The sequence below is a fragment of the Anolis carolinensis genome, chromosome 4 (genome assembly GCF_035594765.1).
Source record: "Anolis carolinensis isolate JA03-04 chromosome 4, rAnoCar3.1.pri, whole genome shotgun sequence".
Classification (NCBI taxonomy): Eukaryota; Metazoa; Chordata; class Lepidosauria; order Squamata; family Dactyloidae; genus Anolis; species Anolis carolinensis.
The window spans coordinates 46,921,129-46,946,894 of NC_085844.1; the positions used below are offsets into that span (position 1 = coordinate 46,921,129).

General features: G+C 37.4%; 1 protein-coding gene across 3 annotated transcripts; it reads left to right on the forward strand.

Annotated features, from left to right (window-relative positions):
* Window positions 1–982: 982 nt before the first annotated feature.
* Window positions 983–24,848, forward strand: LOC100555352 (monoacylglycerol/Diacylglycerol O-acyltransferase). 3 transcript variants are annotated; one of them, XM_003224301.4, is made up of 7 exons: window positions 983–1,178; window positions 4,954–5,269; window positions 9,828–9,992; window positions 11,584–11,777; window positions 19,547–19,607; window positions 21,623–21,762; window positions 23,396–24,848. In XM_003224301.4, the coding sequence occupies exons 1-7, from the start codon at window positions 1,083–1,085 to the stop codon at window positions 23,498–23,500; spliced, it is 1,077 nt and encodes a 358-aa protein (XP_003224349.2). In that variant the 5' UTR covers window positions 983–1,082; the 3' UTR covers window positions 23,501–24,848. The 3 variants fall into 3 exon arrangements, with proteins under 3 accessions (XP_003224349.2, XP_062836435.1, XP_008114392.1); XM_062980365.1 differs by having other exon boundaries at window positions 984–1,178; window positions 5,170–5,269; XM_008116185.3 differs by lacking the exon at window positions 983–1,178 and adding an exon at window positions 1,195–1,425.
* Window positions 24,849–25,766: the final 918 nt, after the last annotated feature.

Consider the following 25,766-nt stretch of genomic DNA (forward strand, 5'->3'; position numbering starts at 1 on the left):
CTGATAGCTATTAAATATCTTAAAACTGACATTCATAATATAGGTTTTGTAGTCCATCTGGGAGAAAAGGATTGGAGAAAGCCACATTAAAGGACAAAAGTAGAAGTTTGGAAGATGCCAATAACAAAAAGCATCCCTACAGTCAACACAGACTTCATTACATTCCCTGTAAATCCCTTGGACTGCCCTAGAAACCAATTTTCAAATGAATAAGTTAATTAAATGACAACTCAACCAATTAAATGGATTTGATTACGACTGGTGGTGGTAATGAATTAATTTCCCATTTCCTGATATTTAACATTTTCACATTAATTTTCAGTCTAACGTTCTAAGCTTCTGGTTTGATGCTGCTGCAGATGCCCATAAAATTTGCCTAGTGAAAATAAGAAACAGCAAACAAAAGCTGTTTGTCCACACTGTAACAATTTATCAGGTATCAAAGATAAAGAACAATTAAAAATCCACTGGAAAACAATAATATTACTCGGAAAAAAATCACATTTGCAACAAATAAGAGTGTTTTCTCTCAAAGCTTCACTCAAATTTTTTTTGCAATCGTATTTGTCTCACATCAGTAACATCACATCACACAGAAAAGGGAAAGATGTTCTTACATTCACCACCTCTTTTTGTCCTCATCCAAGAGCTTGGAACTTCTCCTTTTAAATTATTTTTATTACAAAACATTTATTAACAATAATATACTATTGCTATTACACGTTTTGCCCTTTATTCCAGACAAGGTCCCCTTACAGTCCTTCCCCCAATTCACTATACCCTGCAAACGTATGAACATGTCTGTGAAATATCTTATGACTGCATTTTTCTCATTTCATATTATTATAATTATCCAGCTATCAACCTATAAACTACAAGTATCATAGGGAAATATGTGTGTGACATTACTTGGAATTCATTTCTTAGTTACATGTGACAGAACAACAGTGAATTCAAACTATCAAATGATCAAGTGAATTTTTAGAACAGAACTTTTCCCTGATATTCCATCTCTATGACTACGCTAGGTGTGGGTGGTGCTCCACCTCCAAGAACATAGGTGCGTGGAGTATTTCCTTCTTATGAACAGCCTCCTCACAGGCTCTCCTGGTCCTGGGGATTTCCTCCTTTCCCTCCCTCCCAGGTTGAGCGTGTGGATAGCCATGAGCAGCTATGAGGTGAGTTGATGGTAGAGGGCAAAGAATAGAAGCTTAAGGGGGTTGCTTTTGCAAGAACTTTTAATGAGCACGCCTGGGCTGTTTGGACATGTTGTCAGGGCGAGGCATGTGAAAGAGCTGCAGGTATACTGAACAGGTACTTGGTGATAGCACTCATGAACCGGTGAGGTAAGAAAGACCTGGTGTTTGAGTCTCTGAGAAGCTATATTCTCTGTGAACTGAAAACTATGGCTGAAAAGGAGTGAAGGTAAGTGTTGACCAGCAGCAATGAGAATCACAAAGATGGTACAGCTATGTAGGTAATATCTGAAGTTTAGGATTAGGAAGCAAAATTCCTACGAATTGTTCAGTGCTTTAATTATATTTGATCTGCTGGGAAATGCTAATGTTGACCCACTTAACGGAGATGTGGGAAGGATTACAATACATGTTCTTGCTTTGCTAAAGTTTCAGACAAAAAACTGACTCAGCCAAACACTATTCAGAAGCTTTGTTGCTGAGAGCATAAATTAGGACCACAGGCTTGAATGGGAATGATTTCTTAATCATTACAGGTATTTTTCAAGCTGGTGTTTTTAAAAAATAAAATGATATCCCTCTTCTTCTAGCCACACTTGGAGTAAATTTTAATGTTTCTCAGTTAATCTTTTTTATATGGAAAAAGATGTGAAAGTGCATTACAGTACAGTAGAGTCTCACTTATCCAACATTCGTTTATCCAATGTTCTGGATTATCCAACACAATCTGCCTTTTAGTAGTCAATGTTTTTGTAGTCAATGTTTTCAATACATTGTGATGTTTTGGTACTAAATTCGTAAATACAGTGATTACTACTTAGCATTACTGTGTATTGAACTACTTTTTCTGTCAAATTTGATGTTAAACATGATGTTTTGGTGCTTAATTTGTAAAATCATATCCTAATTTGATGTTTAATAGGCTTTTCCTTAATCCCTCCTTATTATTCAACATATTTGTTTATCCAACATTCTGCTGGCCCGTTTATGTTGGATAAGTGAGACTCTACTGTATTTGTCAATAGGAAATCTATATTTGCCATTCAAGTAATACTTATCAACAAGGGGAACAGTCTTGTCAGCAGGGGAAACACTGGCTGCAGTAGGATAATATTAATCACAGTTTCCCAACTCGCCTACCTTTTGGGCTCAGGCCATCTCCCTCAGTTCTTTTTCCAGTGCATCAGCTAGAATAAATCCACAATAATTCATATCTGTTTTGGGGAGGGAGAAGGTTGGTAAACTCTGATCCTCTATGTTGTGCAAACTAAACCAGTTAGTCTTAAATGGAATGAGAAAACTGTCTCCATCTACTTCAGCTCTATAAATATTTTCTTCCTGTTTCTTCCTATAGAATTTCCTGTTAGCACATCCCCAGGGTTTTTTCATCAGATAGTTTCCTAATTTGAAAATAATTCATTGTAAAGCTTCCTGGTAGTTTGGTACTCAAGGTGTAAGATAGAAACCAATGGCTTGAGGAGATCCAGATGATTTAATCCCAAGTGCAGGATGAATCTCCCTTGTTGAGAATGCTTTGGACCAGAAGAGTTCCATATTTCAGATTCTGGAATACTTGTATAGACACAATGAAATATTGTGGAGATGGGACCAAAATCTAAACATGAAATTCATTTACACTTTATACATATAGGTAAAAAGGTGAAGGTTTCTCCTGACGTTAAGTCCAGTCGTATCCGACTCTGGGGGTTGGTGCTCATCTCCATTTCTTAGTCGAAGAGCCGGCGTTGTCCGTAGACACCTCCAAGGTCATGTGGCCGGCATGACTGCATGGAACGCTTTATATACCTTGTCTACCATTACTAAATCTAAACAATTGTGGGATTTGTAGCTTGGTGAAGCATTAAGAATTCTTTTCCGGGGCATTTTTGTGCCTTTTCCCCAAGGTTTTAGCTACGGTATATGTTGAATTTAAATGAAAGCATTGCTCTCCCGAAAAACTAGATTTTTCCTCTCCTTTTCTTTGGGATGTTTTATAAATATAGCTTAAGCATCCTAAAAGTATATTTATGGTGAATTTTTGGGAGGGAGTGAAGTAACATTTATTTGGGAGCTTAGAATTCTCATTTGGTAGGTCATTTACCCTGTGCCCTGTAACTAAACTACCAACTTTTTCAGGATTCATTTGGAGTTGTGACAATTAAAGTAGTATAAAACTAATAGAATTGTGTAGAGCAAAATCACCTGTAATCAATAACTTATATTGTTTAATGTAAACCACATTAGAGCGATGCAACTTTAGCCAGTATTGTCAATGTTACGGAATGCTGAGAGTTACAGTTCAGTAACATCTGGAGGAGTATGCAAATTTCACATCTGATTTAAGTGCTGTTGATTTATTTGCTTTTGCAAAGAATTCTAGCTTTACAGTGAGACTACAGTGTTATTCATGTTGATCTGGGAAATTGAGAAAGACAGTACCAGTAACCTCTACAATGAAATGTAACAAACTACACTGTGAATTTATTTGTAGGTTTGCTGTCCTATGCACACTTGATCTGAAGCATACACTATGAATTCAGTGGTAATTGATTAGATGTATTCAGGAAAGAAGTTGGGGTGGGATCTAGATACCTATGGAAGCTATCTTTTAATATCTCCTGGAACCTAATCCACAATAAACCCCGCTCGTCTGAGCCCCGCTTGTCTGAGCCTCCGCGCAATCCGAGCGGGTGAACGGGGAGGGCTGCAAAGGCCCTCCCCATTCACCTACTCGCTGGCTGGCTAGGTGTACGTGTTGCTAGGTAGATAGTAAGCTACATAGCAACACGCAGGGGGCACTTCCCAAGGGGTGAGCGCCCCGTGCGTGTTGCTAAGTACTTTGCTATCTACGTAGCAACATGCACGGCTGGCTCCTTCGCCATGCTGGTTCTGTTGGCCCCCAGTGTGACGAAGGAGCCAAGGCACGGGCGGGTGGGTGAATGGGGAGGGCTTTTACAGCCCTCCCCCTTCACCCATTCAATGGCTGGCCCAAACACCCGCCAAAGTGTGCCGCTTCCCTGAGCCCAAGCGGCCGCAAAAGGGAGAGTCTTCCTCTCCCTTTGGCGACCACTTGGACCCAGAGAAGTGGAGAGGAAATCTCTCTGTTTGGCGGGCGCTTGAACCCAGGGAAGCGTGAAGGGAGAGGAAACCTGGTAATCTGAGTGATCCGGGTTGACCGAGCTGAGGTCCGCCCGTTTAACTCGGACTACCGAGGTTCTACTTGTACATGCATTTTTTGTTTCCCTCTCCATTTTACTCAGTCCACAATAAACCGATCCACAATCTGCTGAATATTATGATTTTTTTTTAGAGAATAATGTTACAGAAACATTCTCTGATACATATGCTGTAGAATGGGTGCTTTACAAATGGATATGTTTCTTCACATTTTGTGTCCCTGTATGTGCCTTCAAGTCATCTGTTGACTTATGTTTTCATAGGCAAGGGATATTGAGAGGTGGATTTGCCAATCCCTTCCATTGAAATAGAATCTACAGACATCAGTATTCATTGGCAGGCTCCCATCCAAGTATTGATCAGAACTGATTCTGCTTCAGATTGTGAAATCAGTTGGGATTTGATACATTTAAGGTATTATTTAGGGGTACTTTTAGGGTACTACATCTAGGCCCTTTGAGGACACTTCTCATTCGAGTTAAACCTTTTGGGGGAAGCAGCATAATTTGATTTGTCTCTGAGATTAAAATAATATGGCATGGAAAGAATTTGATTTTCTTTTTCTTTTTCTTTTAAACAGGAGTTGATTAGTATGAATAAATGCTCCATCAATGGACAACCTACTATGGCCGACGTAACACATCTTGCATACCTATCAGAAGAATTGATTTTTCTGAAACATCTTTTGGGGAAATGTTTAGACTGGATGGGTACTGTTGCTCTGGTTATATTTGGTATTCCTCTCTTCATAATCTTTCTTCTCTACCTTTCTGCTTTATTCCTCCTAATATATCAGAAAACTCATAACCTGAAAGGAGATTATTACAGTAACGTATGGGATGATGCACGATTGATTTTATCAACCATGTGGGATAAATTTGCAAGATTTTGGAATGGTAAGCTAATGTGGAATCATATGAATTTTCAAATGTTTTACATGGCAATCTATATTTCAGTATCAAATCAAGATATATCTGTATTTACTCAAGTATAATGTGCCATCAAATATAATGCACACCTCACTTTTGAAGGTGCACATTACAAATAATGGATTTGCCCTTGAATGTGATTTGACCAATGGTGCAGGCAAAGCACATCAGTGAGGCAGGCCGCATGAATGAGATCATTTGGAAAGCAATGTTCATCCATCAACTGTCAATCTATGTTAGCTAAAAAAGATGAGCATTAGATTGGGATAGAGTTGTTTTCGTTTGCGGTATTCTATGTCTAAGTAGATTCTCATTCCATAGATTGTATCTGTTTTATGACCTTTATGAAATGCATTTATCATTACATTATTTGCCAATGTAATGATACATGCATTTTATAAAGGACATAAATTGGTTTACTGGCCACAAGCCTGAAAATCCTTGGTCTATGTGATGGCTTCTATGTATGTTAAAAGTATTCTCTTCATGTTTTGGGCAAGTAGGGCACAATGTCAGATGAATTGTTTGTAAGGTTCTTTGTATTGCATTGTCTGCGGTAAAGGAAGTACAATTATTATTTGTTGGAACTGGAAGTATTTAGCTTGGAGAAGACTGCAACATGACATGATATACATGTGCTTTCAAGTTGCCTGCTCACAGAATTAATTTAGGCAAGGAATAAGAATGTTTTAGCAGTTCCATCCTCTGAAATGTAGCCTATAGCACATGGTATTCGTGGATATCTCCCATCCATATAAACCAGAGATGACCTTGCTTTAATGTCTAGCTATCTTTTGACATTTGAAGAAAAGATATGCAGGAAATGGAGCAAACTATTCTTCTACTGCTCCAGAGACTAGAATATGAATATATGGATTTAAATTACAAGAAAAAGATCCACCTAAATTTTAGGAACATTTTTACTGTTAAGAGTTGTCCAGCCGTGGAATAGATTGCCTCAGAATGTGGTGGACTTTAGATGTAATAAGAGACAGGTTGAATGGGCATTTTAAAGGAGTGCTTTGGTTTTGTATTTGATTTTATATTCTTGCATGGCAGAGTTTTGGACTAGGTGGACTTTGTGATTTTTTCTGGTTTAAGATTCTATGATATTAGCAAATTTAAGAACTCAAACATTGTTGTAAATTGAACATTGTCCCCTTTTCCCATTCCTGACCTGAGCAATTGCATTAAATTTAAGAGATTAATTTCAATGAGTGAATAAATAAATAAAAACTTTGTAGTATACAGTTTTTAGTGGAATAATAAAGACAAGACAATTTTATATACAAATGGAGATAACATTGTACTGTGTGTAATACATCCCAATTCAAAATGGTACATGAGCACCAGTATGTATCAAAATGTGTGTGCAGATTGCTGATATAAAAAGGACAGCAAATATTTCCACAGAAAATAATGCTAATTTACTATATCTATCAAAATCAGAATGATACTTTCATACAATGGAACTTCCTGCATTCTGGAACTCTTGAACTTGTTTGAAATTGCTGAATGGCATACAAGTGGAGTTCTTCATTCTTTGATGTTAAATATATGATGGTGTGGGAAGCAATTGTTTTGGTACCAAAGTTTTAATTCCTCCCCCCCCCCCAAACAATTCCTCTATTTAAAAAATATGCTAATACCACATGCATTATATCAAACCCTCCAAGTGTTTTCTGGTGGAATCTTTGGGACTGGATTGTGATATGATGCATGGCGGGGGTGGGAGCAGAGGCCTCCTTCCAGAAAGCCTTGGCTTCTATATATTGTAGTTAAGTCATTTGGCTAGTTCACATAGTACAAGCATCCAATTAGTATTGCCAAAAAATCTTCTGGAATTGCATACTGATAAGCAATGAGTAGTCGGTCTATATTTGATCTATTGATTATGTAATTCAAAGCCTGTGAGTGGGATGACATATTGTAAGAATCTACCCAGCACATCAAGTACTATTAATTGGAATGTGAAATTCCAAGCAAGAATTAATACGATATACACACATGTATACGTTTAGAAATTTTAGTAAAAATTTGATCATAAGAAACTGGGTTGACTTATCAATGTAACTCTTATCAAACAGTAATCATTCCCTTCTTTGAATAGAGTGTTGAAAAGCATCAACCTAGCCGTTCCTGGGAGAACCTAAAAGAAGCAATGACTTCTGCCCTCTATGCCACAGCATGGAAAAATTCTCTGTGCCTTGGTGGAAAAATTGCAGCAGCAGCCAGAGATAGCATGGCACCCTGAGCTGTGTTATCGCCTTCCTTTCTCCTCAGAATGATCGTTAACTTATCTCTGGGTCATATCAAAATCCACAATTTTCCCCTTCATGACCTATAAATGAGGTCAACATAAAAGAGTATAGATGGTACTATTACTCCTTCTCTTGGCGTGCATTTATACAACAGTTGTCATGGCTCAATGCTAAGGAGCCCCCGATGGTGCAATGGGTTAAACCCTTGTGCTGGCAGGACTGCTGACTGATAGGTTAACAGTTTGAATCTGGGGAGAGTGGGTTGAGCTCCCTCTATCAGCTCCAGTTCTCTATGTTCGAACATGAGAGAGGGTGATAAAACATCAAACATCCGGGTGTCCCCTGGGCAACGTCCTTGCAGATGTCCAATTCTCTCACACCAGAAGCAACTTGCAGTTTCTCAAGTTGTTCCTGACATGAATGTTTTTTTCAAAAGAATCTTGGTATTTATAATTTGGTGAAGCCACTGCTTGCTTAGGCAAAGAAGACTAAATACATTGTAAAACTGCAACTCCCAGTTTTCAATAGAATTGAGCTATGGCAGTTAAAGTGGTGTCAAACTGCATCCATTCTGCAGTGTGGATGCACCCCTAGTCTCCTAAATCTCTATGTCTTCTTATTCACTTATTCACTCAAACAATCATTCCTTTAATCCCCCTTACCTTTTAATACACAAGTGGCTGTTAATTTTCAATTCCTAACTGACTCTAATCCCATTGCAAGAGTTGAAAAAGATGATGATGATGATGATGATGATGATGATGATACTCGTAATAATTTTATTTCTTACCCACCTCTCCTTGTGGCTTGAAGTGAGTTACAGAATAATTAAAATAAAATTAATGGTAAAAATACCACAAATACAATATTAAAAATGTATTTCTATAAAAGATACATTTTAAAACATATTTCTAAAAATATATACATTTGTTCTTTTGATGGGCCGCCAGAATCACTATGAATCATGATGAATCTGGTGGTGACCGGTGGGAGGCATGGGGAACATGTCACCCCACATCGCCTGAGTCACTTGTGGCCCCATGCCACGGGGAGAAGCATCGGCCGCCTGGTTTCCCCCATTGATCGCCACTCAACACGGGACTCCTCCCATGTTTCTGCGATGGCGGCATGCACTACTTTCTCTACATTTTTACAGTAGAGCCTCACCTGAAGTAGTTCAATGTCATGGGAGCTGTAGAGGAAGCAATGCATGGCGCTGAAAGACACACTGTCTGATGAGGTCGTATAACTCCCATAGTAGTCCCTGGCCATTTCTAAGATAATTTTGCGCTATGTGACGTTTTCTATGAATGTTAAAAGTGTTCCATTCTTGATTTGGGCAAAGCTTCACACAAGGGAAGAAAGGCAAAACTTCAAACACTTTGCTTTCTTATTCTTTTTGTAGTCTACCAATCATTTCTCTACTTGGTCATCTGTCAAAGCTCCATTATTTACTCTGATTAGTAATCCCTGAGTTTAACTTTACCCAAGATGCTGCAGTAAGGTGCAATATTGAATTTTTAATGCAACATCTGCAGTCCTCCATGCTAATTAGTATACTTTTTTCCTAAAGTGTGTAAGCCATTTTAGTGGTGGAGATAGAAAGAGTATTGTTTCAATGGAGGAGACAGAAAGAGTATCTACCTCTTCAATTGAAACCAAAGATAAGAGGCATAAATGAAAAAAAAATATTGCTTCCTGTACATTCATTTTGTAGAAATAATTCACTGGGTTGGAATAGTTCAGTGAATAGAAAGCTCCCTTTTGTTCATAAGGGGCAGATCATTATATTACAACGTACTTCAGTGGATTTCAAGTAACTACTTGATTGTGACTACTTATTTGTCAATGCAATGCACAATATGAGGAATGCACAATAAAATACAATGACTATATGGCAGAAATATGTTTATAACCATGTTTAAATTTGTGATGGCCTCAGGAATTTCATATATTTTAAGAAAAAGAATAGACAGATGTGATATTACCAGTTCTCTCCTCTGAAATGTAGCTAGCTGAGTTTTATATTCACTGGTAGACTCCCGTCCAAGTACTAACTAGGTCTGACCATTATTTACTCCCACTCGTGATCCCTGAGTTTATCTCCATTCAAGCCAAGAGCAAACAGGATCTGGCTTGAGTAGAGCCCTTCAGGGTATTTAGATCCTATACAGTGTCATTAAATGGTGTTAGTAGTAGCACAAATTGGATGCAAGTTTGGTTTAATTTAATTTAAAATAATCCTTTTTTGAAATTTTTAATAGGTTATGAACTACATGGAACAGAAAACCTACCAGATGGACCAGCTCTACTTATTTATTATCATGGTGCAATACCTGTGGACTACCTGTACTTTTTAACCAGATACTTTATTTTAAAACGTCGGTGTTGTTACTCAATAGCAGATGACTATCTTTTCAGATTTCCAGGTGATCTACTTTGTTAATATAAAGGGCCCCAATCTTTCAAATAGGATGGGTGATACTAAATGCCTTTACATATTCATTTTCCCTAAGTAGATGGCAATTTCAGAAGCAGATTTCATGAGTTCCATTTTCTAATGAAGACAAATGGTGTAGCAGTATGTTGAAGCACTGGTGCTCAGGGCTCGCTAGAGCCACACATAGAAGGTAAAAGTAAAGGTTTCCCCTTGACATTAAGTCTAGTCGAATCTGACTCTGGGGGATAGTACTCATCTCCATTTCAAGGTCAAAGTGCCGGTGTTGTCCGTAGACACTTCCTAGGTTATGTGGCTGGCATGACTACAAGGAGTGCAGTTACCTTCCCTCCGGGGCAGTGGCTATTGATCTACTCACACTTGCATGTTTTCGAACTGCTAGGCTGGCAGAAGCTGGGGCTGACAGCAGGAGCTCATCTTGTCCCATGGATTCGAACTGCTAACCTTCCAGTCAGCAAGTTCAGCAGCTGCCTTAATATCAACAAATCAATTTTGCTATGCTTTATCTCCACCAGGAGGAGGATTTTTTTTATAAACCTCACTCTATCTGTCGTGAAGCCTTGGGAGGAACTGTTACTCCTGCTTACCAATGGGGAGGGAACAGAAGCGGGAGGCACTACAGTCAATAAAGACGCAGTTGGTCTGGACTCAGATGTGAAAGAAATGAGGATACATTCAAGGATGGAATGCAGCTTCATTTCTCTTTCCTTTGGAGTCTAACCCGGTAGTATTTTTATTGCCTACTATGCCTTGTCCCTAAAGCCTCTCCCGACCAGTGAGCAGCAGCAGTTGCAGCAGACACTCCTGAAGCTTCATAGATGGGTCCAAGAAGATAGGGAATAGTTCCCTACACCCCATCCCCAAAAGGCATGTGCATATATCACTAATAAGTTTGCACTGTATAGCTCCCTGGAATAACTATAGCATATTGTCATGTGAGCTATTACAAAACATATGCATACACTTGAATTTTCACTCATGGACCACTAATTTCCATAGAAAATATATTGGAAGTATCCTAAACCTTCACATACTTGTCATCAACCACGTGTTTGATTTTGCTTTGCTGTGCTTTTCATTGCTTTGGAGGGTGGAGGTTTCATATTGAGCATTTCCTTTACCCCTTCCTTATTACTAATCTGTGACCCTAGAATAGCTTTCTCCAATCCGGTTCTAGACCAATGTGTAAGGACTACAGGACTACATATTTCATACCTTGGCAATAATCCAATATATGGAGGATACCAGGTTCAAGGAGGCTTCCCAGCTTTATATAGGTTAGGGCAGTGCTGCTCAGACTACCTGGGATGGCAGATGAAAAGATTCTTTCATTTGCCTCAACATGGCAAATACCACTAACGTATTTGTGGCCACTACAAATATTTCTTTTTACAGTTGGTGACTGCAGACCACCTCAGACCACCTCTTTCAATTCAGGCTGCATATGTTTGATGAATTTTTTAATCATGTCTTTTCCAGGATTTTTTTAAAAGAAAAGTAACATTAAATGCAGGTTTTATTATCTTTTACTGTTTGAACTTACACAATACTTGTTTTTACAGGCATTAAATCTTTAACAAACTTGATGCACATCTTGCCTTCCTCAAGGGAAGAATGTTTAAATATTCTAAAAAATGGTCATCTGTTGGGAATTTCTCCAGGAGGAGTTCGAGAAGCACTCTTTAGTGATGAATCTTACAAACTTGTATGGCATAAGCGTAAAGGTTTTGCTCACCTGGCTTTAGATGCTAAAGTGGTAAGTACTGTGCCTACATTATTTTTCTTCCATACCTGTGTTTTATTTAAAAGTTGAGAAATAGAACATGCTTTTACATATAACTTTTTTCTTACTGTAAGTCATTTGCTCATATTCCTAACCCTCAGGAAAAAAAAATATCTTGTCTGTGTTAATCTTGAGACTTTATGTTACAACAAAGCTGGAAAAGAGAGCATATAATTCAAAGTTGAAAAAATAAGAAAGCCAGGATTATGGTAATGTTTAGTGGACATTGAATTCTCCTACTTTAATCAGTGCTTTGGTTCATATGAGACAATACGTCAAAAAAAATAAACATCAGAAGTGACAGAGCTTGGAACAATAGGTTTGAAAATTAATTTGATAATGTTAGCTGTGAGAATCTATAAAACTAATTTCCTTAAATAAACACTTATATTTGAGAGAATTTAATTAGTTAGGTGGAGCCCCCGATGGCACAGCGTGTTAAAGCGCTGAGCTGCTGAACTTACGGACGGAAATGTCGCAGGTTCGAATCCGGGGAGCGGAATGAGAACCCGCTTTTAGTCCCAGCTTCTGCCAACCTAGAAGTTCGAAAACATGCAAATGTGAGTAGATCAATAGGTACCACTTTGGCGGGAAGGTAACAGTGCTCCATGCAGTCATGCCAGCCTCGTGACCTTGGAGGTGTCTATGGACAACACCGGCTCTTCGGCTTAGAAATGGAGATGAGCACCAACCCCTGGAGTTGGACACGACTAGACTTAATGTCAGGGGAAACCTTTACCTTTACTTTACCTAATTAGTTAGGTTATCATTAATCGTCTCATCTGCTTGATACTAGTGTGAGTCCATTTGTGTGAACTATTCGTCAGTTTGGAAGGTGCAGTGCCAACATAGTGAACAATGAAGATTAAACCACAAAAAATAGAAAGAATGCAGGGAAAATAGAGTTAGGTGACAACACATTCCAGTCCCACAACCATAATGAAAAGTGTTGTACATATGCTATTAAAATTCTACAGATTAGATATAATATTCTAAAGCATAAAGATCCATATTTAATGTGTATTTTTATTAAGATACTACCACAAGTGCTCCATGCAGTCATGCCGGCCACATGACCTTGGAGGTGTCTACGGAGAACGTCGGCTCTTCAGCTTAGAAATGGAGATGAGCACCAACCCCCAGAGTCAGACATGACTGGACTTAATGTCAGGGGAAACCTTTACCTTTTACTACCACAAGAATAGAACACTTCATAAAGATTGACAAAGAAAACCTTTTATAAAGTGGCTTAGCACAAACCAGTTCTAATAGCTACTTTATCTTTATAAGAATCCTTGTATGAGCTTATCATATAGCTTAGGCATGTATGTAGGACTGCAACTAAGCATTCTTAAAATAAAAAACATGTCTACCAGTCTCAAAGTATAAAGCAATGCTACTCAGGCCCCTACTCAGAGACATGAGAGAAGCCTCCCACAGGATAGTAATGCATCCGGGCGTCCCTTGGGCAACGTCTTTGTAGACGGCTGATCTTCTTACACCAAAAGCATATTCTCAATTAGCTTCTGTCACAATATAAATATATTTATATTTATTTACTACATTTGTATCCCGCCCTTCTCACGCCGAAGGGGACTCAAAGTAGCCTCATAGATAGGCAGCAATTCGGTGCCGTAAACATATGTATAATAAAATAAACATATACATTAAAATAAGAATATTAAACAACATTAAAACAATTATTAAAACCACACCATTCAAACTTGTATTCCAAGGCCGATCCCTTCTACACTGCCATATAAAATCCATATTATCTGCTTTGAACTGGATTATCTGGCAGTGTAGACTCAGATAATCCAGTTCAAAGCAGATAATGTGGATTGATAATCTGGATTATGCGGCAATGTAAAGGGGCCTCAGAATGTCTATCTGTAGTGGGGCACAAATATAGTACCAGTTCCTGGCAGATTTGACGAAAAACCCTGTTGATCTTTAACAGTCCAAATGCATCTCAGCCACAAAGGCTGAAAACATCTCTTTCCCTTTCTCTCTCTCACACATATACACTCTTCTTAACAAAAGAAATCTCTGAATAAAATAGCGATTGATGGAAATCAAAGGAAATGGCTTATGCATATCAGAAGAACAAGAAAAGTTAAAAATGAAGCCCTGTCATTTTCTCTAAGCTGCCTAAAATGCCTTTTCAGATAAAAGAAAATTCAGGAGATAACTATGTCCATCCTCTTGTTAGTCTTGGCTAGAAGAGAGCCATTGTTTCAGTTGGGTTTACCTATATGTTGATTCTCTATTCAACAGTCAATCAAACAGATCTACTCTAGGCAGGACTAACCATCTCAAGAGTATTCCAGTCAATCTTAGCAATGAACAGCAGAAGGTGCCCTCCTTATATCTTTTTTTTAGAGCAGCCCAGCTCACCCAAAATCCAATAAAGGTTTTGTAAGCTGGCTAAGCAAGAAAGCAGTGAGGGGAGAGGGAGGAGGGAAATCCACCTTCTTGTTCTTTACAATTTTTACTGCCCTGCTTTCTTCAAATTTTCCCAACAATCACATTGATAATTAGGAGATTTATCCCAATTTGGAAATTGCTGCTGTACAGATTGATTGTTGGAACAATATCTTTAAGCATTTCTTTGCTCTCTTCTTTTAATTCAACCTGTCTTTCAATCTGGATTCATCAAGACCCAAAGGCCATAATTTTCCCAGAGATTCTAGAGAAAATAATTTAATCAGCTATCAAACCTCTATCTCCCCATTATGAATTAGAACAGTGATTATTAAAAAAGTATTAGAAATTAAAATGTGGTTGAAAAAACAAGTGGCGAGATCCAAATCAATTGTTGGGAATTAAACATAAATAATTTGAATATATAAAGCAAATGAAAATGAATAGTCATTTTAAAACATTTTAAAAGAAGCATGGCATTGAAATTAAACATGCCACATACAATATCCCTTCTGTTTCAGTCTCATTCTGGCTCTTAAGCTAACAAATAATGTAATAAAAGAATGGGGGTGAGACAATAGGAAGTGAGAGGACGCTGCCCTTAAGAAGGAAAATTTACTCCTGAAAGGGTTATCAGGGGAAAAGGTGTTTCCATGGAAGGTTTAGCACCAATCCTTGTTTCCACAAAAGGCCATATTTTTCAAAATCTAATTATCACAGGGACAGAAAGTGAGGTGAAATCTTCTGAACTGGGGCACAGACAGAAAAAAAAACAAATACTACAGGGGGTTAAATATTCCCTATGCTATCCAAAGCTAAAATATATATCTTTTTGGCAGGCGTTACACTTGAAAATGTATCTGTTCTGACTTTCATACAAATTCAACTGAAGAATTGAGTTGACAGAACCTATCTTGTTTGTAACTTGGGGACTGCCTGTATCCAGGATCAAGCAATGAATGCCAGTTGGGAACTGCAATATTGTGTTTCTCTCTTCCATTAGATAGGTATTCCAAAGTAGGGATGCCCATTTGCTTAATATTTAATGGGAATTATGGTGTTTGACAATTTGTTTGTGGGTTGTGCTTCTTTTCTTTTCTTTTCTTTTCTTTTCTTTTCTTTTTTGAATATTATCTATTTTTTATCGTGTCAGAAGTGACTTGACTGCAGGTCGCTTCTGGTGTGAGAGAATCGGCCGTCTACAAAGACGTTGCCCAAGGGACACCCGGATGTGTTACCATCCTGTGGGAGGCTTCTCTCATGTCCCCGCATGGGAAGCTGCGGCTGACAGATGGGAGCTCACCTCATCTCATGGATTTGAACTGCCAACCTTCAAGTCAGCAGTTCAGCTGGTACAAGAGTTTAACCCATTGTGCCACCGCAGCTCAATGTCATTATTTCCTGTAGTATGCAAATGGTTGTTTGTGTGTGTGGGCAAGAGAAAATAAACATGTGTACTTCATATATAAGGTAATAGAAAATCTTTCTCCCTCTCGCCCCAATGAGAATATGCCCTAAAATGTGTTCTGTTTACACTCTAAAGTAGGCATTTGATCTTAAGAGATGCCCATAACTTACAGCCCACACTATTTTGGAGGATCTTCTAGTGATCCCATGGAAGTTTTCACAGGGCAAATAGGGTTGAATGGGAAGGAAGGAAAATGATCAGATATCACTTCTCCCATTCAGATAATGGAAAACATATGCTGAATTAACTACATTCAAAATACAGGGTGTTACATAAAAACTAGGGAGTTCTTTTTCAAACACCCTGTACTAAGACTCATATTTGCAAGATAAAAACTTTACATCCAAATGATCATCTCATATAGACTTAAATAGGGATGGAAAAAATATTTTTTTAAACCATATAGTTTTCAAACACTTTCCTGCATTAGTTTAATATTAGACTTGACCTAGTTAGGTGTTCAAACTGGCATATACAGCCTTTTATTGCCATTTTAAAATTAATTGAATGCATTTAACATCTTATCTTAGATTTGCTGGGAGTGTAGACTCATATAATCCAGTTCAAGGCAGATAATCTGGGATCAGATCCTGGGATATAGAGCAGTGTAGATCCAGCCTATGATTAATGGCTACCCAGTGTCTTGATTGTTTCTTTTTAAGAGAGGTCTAACAAAGCAAATGGATAATGCAATGTGATCACATTATAGGTTTCCATATCTGTTGTCAGCTTCATTGACTTCCAACATGTAGGATGAAGAAATTTTCAACATGATATCATGTTATACACTTTACTTTCAAGACATTGCCATAAGGAAGAGAGATGTAGGACAGAGGGGAACATCAGGCAATTACTCTGTTGTTTATGTGAGTCTGCGCTTAGTACTAGAGAAAGGAGCTGCAAGGCAGAAAATAAAAGAAAAAGGAAAATTCTGATTTGGATGAACAAGAGTAAAAGGAGACTCTGATATTTTAAAACAAATGGAACCCAACAGAGCGACATTAAGATGAATCAAACTTAATTGTTGTATAATATATGAGAATTCATTTTTACATGTCTTTTGAAGAATTGTGATTCAAACAGTTTAAAGTGTCAGGATATCATCTCCCTAAGAGACCAAATATCTCATAACAAGATCAGGGACTGGTAAAACTAGAACTAGTAAAACAGGCTTTGCATGCATGATTGGGCACGAAATGTCAACACTTCATTTAGGAAGAGGTTTCTGTCTTTCTGGGAGCCTTCTGGGAGCTCATTAGCATTTTTACTATAGATCAAACAACTCCTTGGGAATCAGTTGCTCTTATTTGCCTTGGACTTGTGTGAAATCTGGCTGCCCGGAATTAGTATCAAAGAAAATCTTAAATGAAAAGAAATAGCTTATTAAGAAAATTATATGTCTTCACATGACATGTAAATTACATGATTGGAAAGACTGTTGCTTGCGGCTATTGCTACATTATTAAGACAAAGACGGGTGAACAGAAAAGAAGTCAGTTCTGAAACTATCAGTTTATATCCAATGAAACATCACAGTGGGATAGGCACGGGAATACTACCTGTCTGCATTGCCCTCTTTAAGCATGTAGTAGCATGTTGGGATTGAAAGGATATTAAACATGGTCAGAATATATGTTTTAGAGGTGTTGAGAAATACCTTCTGTATATATTTCTGATTTCAATATTAATATCAAAAATACATAACTTTACATAGGCATTTTGCTGATGAGAAGAATCCTGGTGTGAATCTTTGCAGCTCAGGACCTATTCTGCATAAAATTCACATATGGGTATTTTAACACATTTCCACATTTATTATTTCCACATGGAAAATAATATTTCAATGCATAAATATAAATTCCTGCATAGAAAATGTATTTTCATGAAGAAATGCTATATATTCCTTGCTATATATTACAGAAAATCATATTTTCTGTGCAAAAAAAAAGCCATAATTAAGGAGTTTATTCTACTAAAAGATGCACACAGGGGATTTGCACAGAAAACAGAATTTTCTATGCAGGAAGTAACATTCTAGCTTTGAAATATTATTTTCCATGCATAAAATGCTTTTTTATTTGCAAAATAAAAACCCATATGCAAATTTGGTGCAGATTTACTCAGGAATTGTAAAATAGCCTTCAGAAACAGTGTGGTTTCTCAAAACTTTCTTGCAATGGGCAGAAAACTGCAGAAATTAAATGTTACCACCCCAAGAAGAAAGTTAGAGAAGAGTTACATCTCTAGGCTTGAGCAAGCATGGTTTCAATCTTCTCTGTTTCCAAAAACGGTGTACACAAACCCTGTTTATCTGGGCCACATAAAGACACAGGACAAATCTACATGAGTGAGTTACTATTAACAAACCTTGAGTGGCATTACTTTGGACTAGTCCTGGGGTGACTATTCTGCCTGTCTATGTCTTATTGCAAACATAGGGCAGAAACCAGACCATCCGGTGGGGTTAAGCCCCACAGCTCGGAGAGGGGAGAGGAGAGGAAAAAGAAGGAAGGTAATACTAATCTCCTCTCTGTGAGTGCCTTGACTTACAGGTGCAAAAGTGCAGAGGGATGATGAAGAGTTCTTTGGAGTTCTGTGGACACCACTATGGCAATGAAAAATGATAAAATTCCATGCTGCATTGTATAGGGTAAACAGGATAGTAGCCATGACCTGTATGGGCAGTGGGGCAAATTCCAAATCAGAACCTTCCCAGTTATTCACATTACCTCTAAGTGTGAGGCTTAAGTGAAGTCCAGGAGCACCCACTAACTTTTCCAAATGTGGGATACAATCACATTAAGTAGCTATGCTCTGCTTTGGAGGTGAGATGTCTCCATGCATCATGCAAAGAGCATAGAGCTGATTCTCATGACTTGGAAGCATAGTGCCAGTGTAGATGTGCTCCCAATCTCTTTAATGCCTGTTAACAAAACATGTTTTCAGATTCAACATGTGTTATGATTAGGAATATCTAACTAATGCTTTTGCAAATGAGAGTTTAGTTGATCGTTCCATTACTGTTTGTTCCATTAGTCTGCATTGTGTATGTTTATGTTCAGGTACCTTGTTAAGAGTAGGATTCAACACATCCCCCCCCCAAAAAAAATACAATACAAGGTTAAAACCCTGATTTTGTGATTGGTCTCCTGTACACGGTCATCACATACTTCTCTTTAATTCCATTTTCTGCTTCTTGTAGCACATCTGCAAAGGTGATAAGCAGGGAAGGAGAACATTAGCACTCTTTGTTATCAATGTCAGATATTGAAAGGACACAGGGAAGTTATCATTGCCTGTCATAACTTGAAAAGGTCTTCTAATATGCATGCTTGAGTTGGAACAGGAAAAACCTTTGGCGGGGACACATTGTAAGAGTAGTTTGGTGGATGGGTGGAAAGTTGCAGCACTAGATTTTTTCATGCTATGTAAGAGATATAAGATACAATAGTATAATATAGTTAATATGATCAAATCAGTCATTTCTAGTTGCTATGTGTGTGTCATGTGGCCATTTCTGAGGTCCATATTATTGTGTAAACATAGTTTTAAAATATATAGTGATCTCTAATTAAGCACATGACTTGAAGGTAACTCAAAGGTTGTCCTTGAATTCTCCTCTCTCCTTACATTATTGTGAAGGTAAGCCTATCTGAACTGACTAGAAAGCCTTTCCTACCTTCAAAATGTGAGAAAATGCCCATACATCCTATGGGACTTGATGCTTCAAACTACTCAGGAACATACTGTATAGAAATGAAGTTGGCTGCTTTATTTAAAGATAAATAATGTGTATGTTATGAATGATAAAAATACATTTTAAACAATTATTTCTCTTGTTCTTCCTTAGCCCATCATTCCGATGTATACACAAAATGTACGGGAAGGATTTAGGGTCTTTGGGCGAACAAGTAAGGCATACTTTTGTTGTATAATTTACATAATTGAGTATGACATTGAAAAAAAATGTGTTCTCCAGTCTGCAACTCCGTTCCTCACATAGCTCCTTCTTGCATATGTCACCCTGTCCGGTGAATAAAGTAGAAAAGCTTTTGTGTGAGTATTAGCAGGAGGGAGAGACTTCCATGCATGCTAAAAGAGACATAAGACATCTGGAAACTTTTAATATGTGATGTTAGTTTGGAGATTCAATTTCAACTTACTAGCTTTAAAATAATTCCTTATCCTGTTGAGGAAAGTGACACGTCTGGATAGGGCTATCTATGAGATGCAAAATCAAATATCTAAAATACCAAGGAAGGCTGTCAAACTTTTCAGACTGCTTTTGCCTTCCTAAGTGGTTATATTATAGCATGTGGAAAGTTCATCAAAAGAACTTGATAAAGATTATTATTATTATTATTATCAACACAACGACGTTGTATGGCACAGCAAACAAGATAGATATGCTGGATTTCGTTTCGCAAAACCACAAGTCGAACACTTCCCAAGTGTCTAGGACTGTGTGATGTATTTTCGGATGATGTGTGCAGATCCCAGTAGGGTGGCCTTTTGCAGTTGGCAGATGGTGATTTTGTCAATGTCTATTGTTTCCAAATGCCGGCTGAGATCTTTTGGCACAGCACCCAGTGTGCCCATCACCACCGGGACCACCTGTACTGGTTTCTGCCAGAGTCTTTGAAGTTCAATCTTGAGGTCCTGATAGCGGCTGAGTTTTTCCTGTTGTTTTTCATCTATGCGACTGTTACCTGGGATGGCAACATCAATGATCCAAACCTTGTTCTTTTCCACAACTGTGATGTCTGGTGTGTTGTGTTCCAGAACTTTGTCAGTCTGGATTCGGAAGTCCCACAGTATCTTTGCATGTTCATTTTCCAATACTTTTGCAGGTTTGTGATCCCACCAGTTCTTTGCTGCTGGGAGGTGGTACTTGAGGCATAAGTTCCAATGAATCATTTGTGCCACATAGTTGTGCCTCTGTTTGTAGTCTGTCTGTGCGATTTTCTTACAGCAGCTGAGGATATGATCAATGGTTTCGTCGGTTTCCTTGCACAGTCTGCATTTTGGGTCATCAGCTGATTTTTCAATCTTGGCCTTAATTGCATTTGTTCTGATGGCTTGCTCCTGGGCTGCAAGGATCAGGCCTTCTGTCTCCTTCTTCAGGGTGCCATTCGTGAGCCAGAGCCAGGTCTTCTCCTTATCAGCTTTTCCTTCAATTTTGTCAAGGAACTTTCCATGCAGTGTTTTGTTGTGCCAGCTGTCAGCTCTAGTTTGTAGTGCGGTTTTCTTGTACTGGTTTTTTGTCTGCTGTGTTTTGAGGAGTTTCTGGTTTTTGACTTCAATCAAAGCAGGTTCTTCACTTTGCTTGACATATTCTGCCAGGGCATGTTCTTCTTCTTTGACTGCTTGCTTTACTTGTAAGAGTCCTCTGCCCCCTGATCTTCTAGGCAGATATAGCCCCCTTGACTGGTGGGGGGGGGGGGGCTTAGCTGCTCCAATGATGACTGAGGGCTGTGCTGGCGGTAGTGTAACTACCGGCAGGTCCAACCAAGCCAGAGAGGCCTCAGCTGAGGAGCACAACCAAGAGCACCTAACCCATTAGCATTATGGAGAATCAAACCCAAACGAAGTCTATACTGGCTCGGTCGTCGCCCAGGATAAAAAGGACCGCGGTGGATGCTGCTGATTCTGGACATCCATCGACAAGTGGGCTACGGAATCATCAAAACCCAAATGAACAGTCACAGAAGCGGCAAAAATATACAATGCCAGAAAACCGCACAATTATTATTATTATTATTATTATTATTATTATTATTATTATTATTATATCCATATACACATTTCACAGCTACGACTGTCAAATAATGTTTAGGTTGAAATTATTTATTTATTTAACAGAAATTGCCTACAGAACTAAATTTGACATCTTGTTTGAGACTATCCTTTTCTTTTATTGTTATAGCATTAGCAAGGTGGGTATATGAACATAGTCGATTGCCTATCCTTCCTCCATATGGTGGATTACCAGTCAAATTTCGTACATATATTGGAGAACCCATTCCGTATGATCCAAATATTACTGCTGCAGAATTAGCTGCTAAGGTATGCTTTGTTTATCAGTTAATAAAACATCTTCAATGCCCACTTTATTGTAACATGATTTTGTAAGTGAATTTATGCAAAAGAAAAATGAGTTATCTTGGTTTTACTGTTGGTTTTAATACTGACTTATTACTCAAACTAGTACCTTTGAAAAGAAAAGAATTTAGTTTTGCATATTTTCTAAAAGTGCCTAGAATTCAATACGGCCATATTTGATATTATACTACGGTATTTAGCCATATGGAAGTTGAATTCTGATAGTGAGTTTTCTGTACATATGGGTTCTGTATCCATGGATTCAACTAATCACGGCTTGAAAATACTCAGAAAAAAATATCCAGTCTTTGTTTTAGTTGTTCATTACTTAATATAATGGGCAGCATTTTATTATACCATTCTATATAATGGAATTTGAACATGCATAGATGCTGGTATCCATAGGGAATCCTGGAACCAACCCAGACAGATACCGAAGGCCCACTTGTTTGTAGACACAAGAGATTTTGTATATGTTCACGTGCTTGTAATCTAAAATACAAGGCGGGGTATAAATGGGGCAAATAAATAAATAAATAAAATATGTTAGTGAATACATGAAGTTCACCATGTAACAGTGAAACCAGCTCAATGCCCTATATTCTACAGTACCATTCCAAAGTAGTACGGAAACATGTATGTTGAACATATTAGGTTTAACAGTGTTAACATTGTTAAACCTAATATTCTTTCAAATTTATTTTTCCATTGATATAAACGTGATGAGAATGTGAAACTTTCATTAATCCACAGAAAACCTTGCAAATTTTAGATCAGGCCATATGTTTGCTTATTTACAAATAGAGGTAATTTGATAAACTCTGTATTGAGATATCTGCATGAAATGTCAATAGGAGTTTTGCTTGTGCACACCACTTTTTCCTAGATGTACCATATTCTCCCCAATTGCATCTTATGTCTTAAAATGCTTTCTTTGTTAAAATCTATAATGTGGGTAATTATAACTTTATACTATAGAATTTTGCAACTCTCCCATTCTCTTGTGTGCTCACATCTTCTTAAATAATTGAAAATAAATTGTCCATGTTGGGAAAATCAAGAATCCGAATGACACGGGAAAGAGTAAAGGAAGCTGTTTGAATGTGTGCAAATTTTCAGGTTTCAGAAGCTCATTGAGATAACAATTAAAGCTTAGAATGTGAAAGTTATTAAAGAAAATGCTGTGGTGGCATGTTCTTACTGTTTTTTAAACAACTTTTCATGTTATCTCGTGTGATATTTTATGTGGCTGATCTTATACACAGACATTAAGCTTTATGGTGATTTACTTTTGCAGATTACGCTGTTTTGAGTCCCATATGTGGGAGAAGTGGGATAAAAGTTAATAATAATAATAATAATAATAATAATCATCATCATCATCATCTTATTTAGTAGTACTGACAGGTCTTTTATTTTCCCTCAGAGACTTGAAACCATTTGAGATATGAAGATATATATATATATATATATATATATATATATATATATATATATATACTTCATAAACTTTTCACTTTCATTTTAGTTGAGTCTTTTCATATTCATGGAATGGTACTAATAAATGCTTGATTTTCTTCTTTTCCTTTAATTCCAGACGAAGGCTGCACTTCAGTCATTAATTCGAAAGCACCAGCAAATCCCTGGAAACATGTTTAAAGCACTAATGGACAGATTTCATAATGAAAAAGAAAAGGACTGAAATGAACTCTTACTACCATTATGTATTGTTTTATTTTTGCTCCCAGGAAAAAATAGAGATGCTTAGGAAATATTCTACCTCAAGTGTTGAAGCACCTTGACCAGTATGGGATACTATTAATATGCCTGGAAGTGGGAAGTGGCATTAGCTGCTCTGATTTAGGCTGAAAAACATTCTAGGCCAATTGTTTCATTATATTACATTAAATTATATTGTAAATTATGAAAAGTTTCAGTATTAGATTTCTCTTGGCTAAGAGATATGTTGATAGGCATGATATTCCTGCAAAGTGTTTTCACAATAATGAAATATTTTTAAAATACTTGGTTGGGCAGTACTTTCATTAGAATTCACCAAATTGCCACAAGAGTGTGGCGATCATATTCCAGTTCCACAAATCCCTGAAGTCTAATTTGCATGAAAACGGTAGGCTGGAAACATTGAATTTGGAATTCAGTTGAATAAACTCACATTTTCAAGAGGGTAGTTGTGTTAATATTGCACACTATCCACCAAATATTCAAACTAAGCACACTAAGTGTTGTTTTGTTTTTACCACTATGGCTGAGCCTTGATATAATGTGGGTAGTAGAAACACATCAGAGACAGAAAGTACAATGTGAGAGTGACAGACTCAGTGCAGGGAGATCTACATTCAAATTTTTGCATGGTCATGTTATTGAATGGATCTTGGGCAGTCATGTACAGGGTGATCATAGAGATAAATTAAGAGTGGAAAGTGGTTATGCACATTGCTCGTGTCATAAGATTGAATCTCTTTTATCCAGAATTCCAAAATTGGAAATGCTCGAAAATTCAGAATCATCGATGTGGTGGACTGAGATAGAAACATTTGCTTTTTGATGATTTAATGCACAAATGTTGTTCCTTGCATAAAATTATTAACAAAAATATTGTATAAAGTATTTATGAAACATAATTAATATCATGTTTAGACTTGGGTCCCATCTTCAAGATATATATATGCAAAAAATGCAAAACCGAAACACTCCTGTTTCCAAGCATTTCAGATAAGAAATATTCAACATGTACAAGTAAATGATATTTCATAATAACCTTCTGTTTCACACAGAGAGACTCTAGTAATATTTTCCCATGTCACTCTAGTTTTCTGCCATCACATTTTATGTGACAAAGAACTAGATATTTATGAGCATATCACAAGAAGCCATCACAAGTGAGACATTGTCATTTGAGTCACTGGAAAAATGTTGCACGAAAATTAAGGCGAATTGTGGAAATTGAAGTGAGATGGGGAAAATATAATTTCCATCAGAAAAATATACTGTTAAATAATTTATTACAATTAGAAAATATTCTACTTTAACTTTCCTTGTCTGTTTTTAATGATACGTGTTTTATCAGCTTATCTGTGCCAGGGTATCTGTGCTGCCACATGAATGTTGTTTACTAATGTGATGGATTAAGGTGAAGATCAGGGTGTACTGTCTAATCGTTGTTCTCTCTCACCCCACTGATTACATCCTTCCACATAAACACCTTTATAATAATAATAATTTAGCAAATGAAGCAACACTTTATGAATCTGGGAGAGTAAACTACAGTCCAAAAAGCATTGATTCGTCTGTAACATGTTTCAAGATCCCATGTTGTTGTTGCAGAAGTAGACTACCACTGATATCCCCTAAAAACTGTGAAATGTGTTACTTCATATAAGATATATACATGTGTTGTGTGTGTGTGTGTGTGTGTGTGTGTGTGTGCATGCGGGAGTATGTATCTGAAAACTAATGCTAATCCAATATAGCAGAGCTCGTCCACCATAACTGCTCTCCATCATGTCTAGAGAAATCTCCTCTGCAGATTTATTTAAGTGTAAGATATAAGACATATGCCCAGGAATGTAGCTAAAACTCCAGCTCAGTATTTAGAAATACAATTTAGGCAACCAAGAAAAGGGAGAGACTTTTCCAAAATAACGTAAATACAAAAAAGTGAGAGTTCTAGATTTAAATGATTTTCAGTGCTTCACTGTGATGTTGAATATTTGGAGACTGAAAGGAAATTTCATATAAGAGTAAAATTTTGGGGGGCAATGCCTTCATTTCCAGCTCACCTTTAGCAAGACTCCTTTATTTCCTTATTCCGTTATGCTGTTGTTGTACTATATTCCACTTTAACTGCCATAGCGGAATTCTGCGATTTGTAGATTAGTATGGCCTAAAACTATGGTTGCGGATTCTAAATACCACTCCTTCAACTGCAAATCCCAGGATTTTAGAAG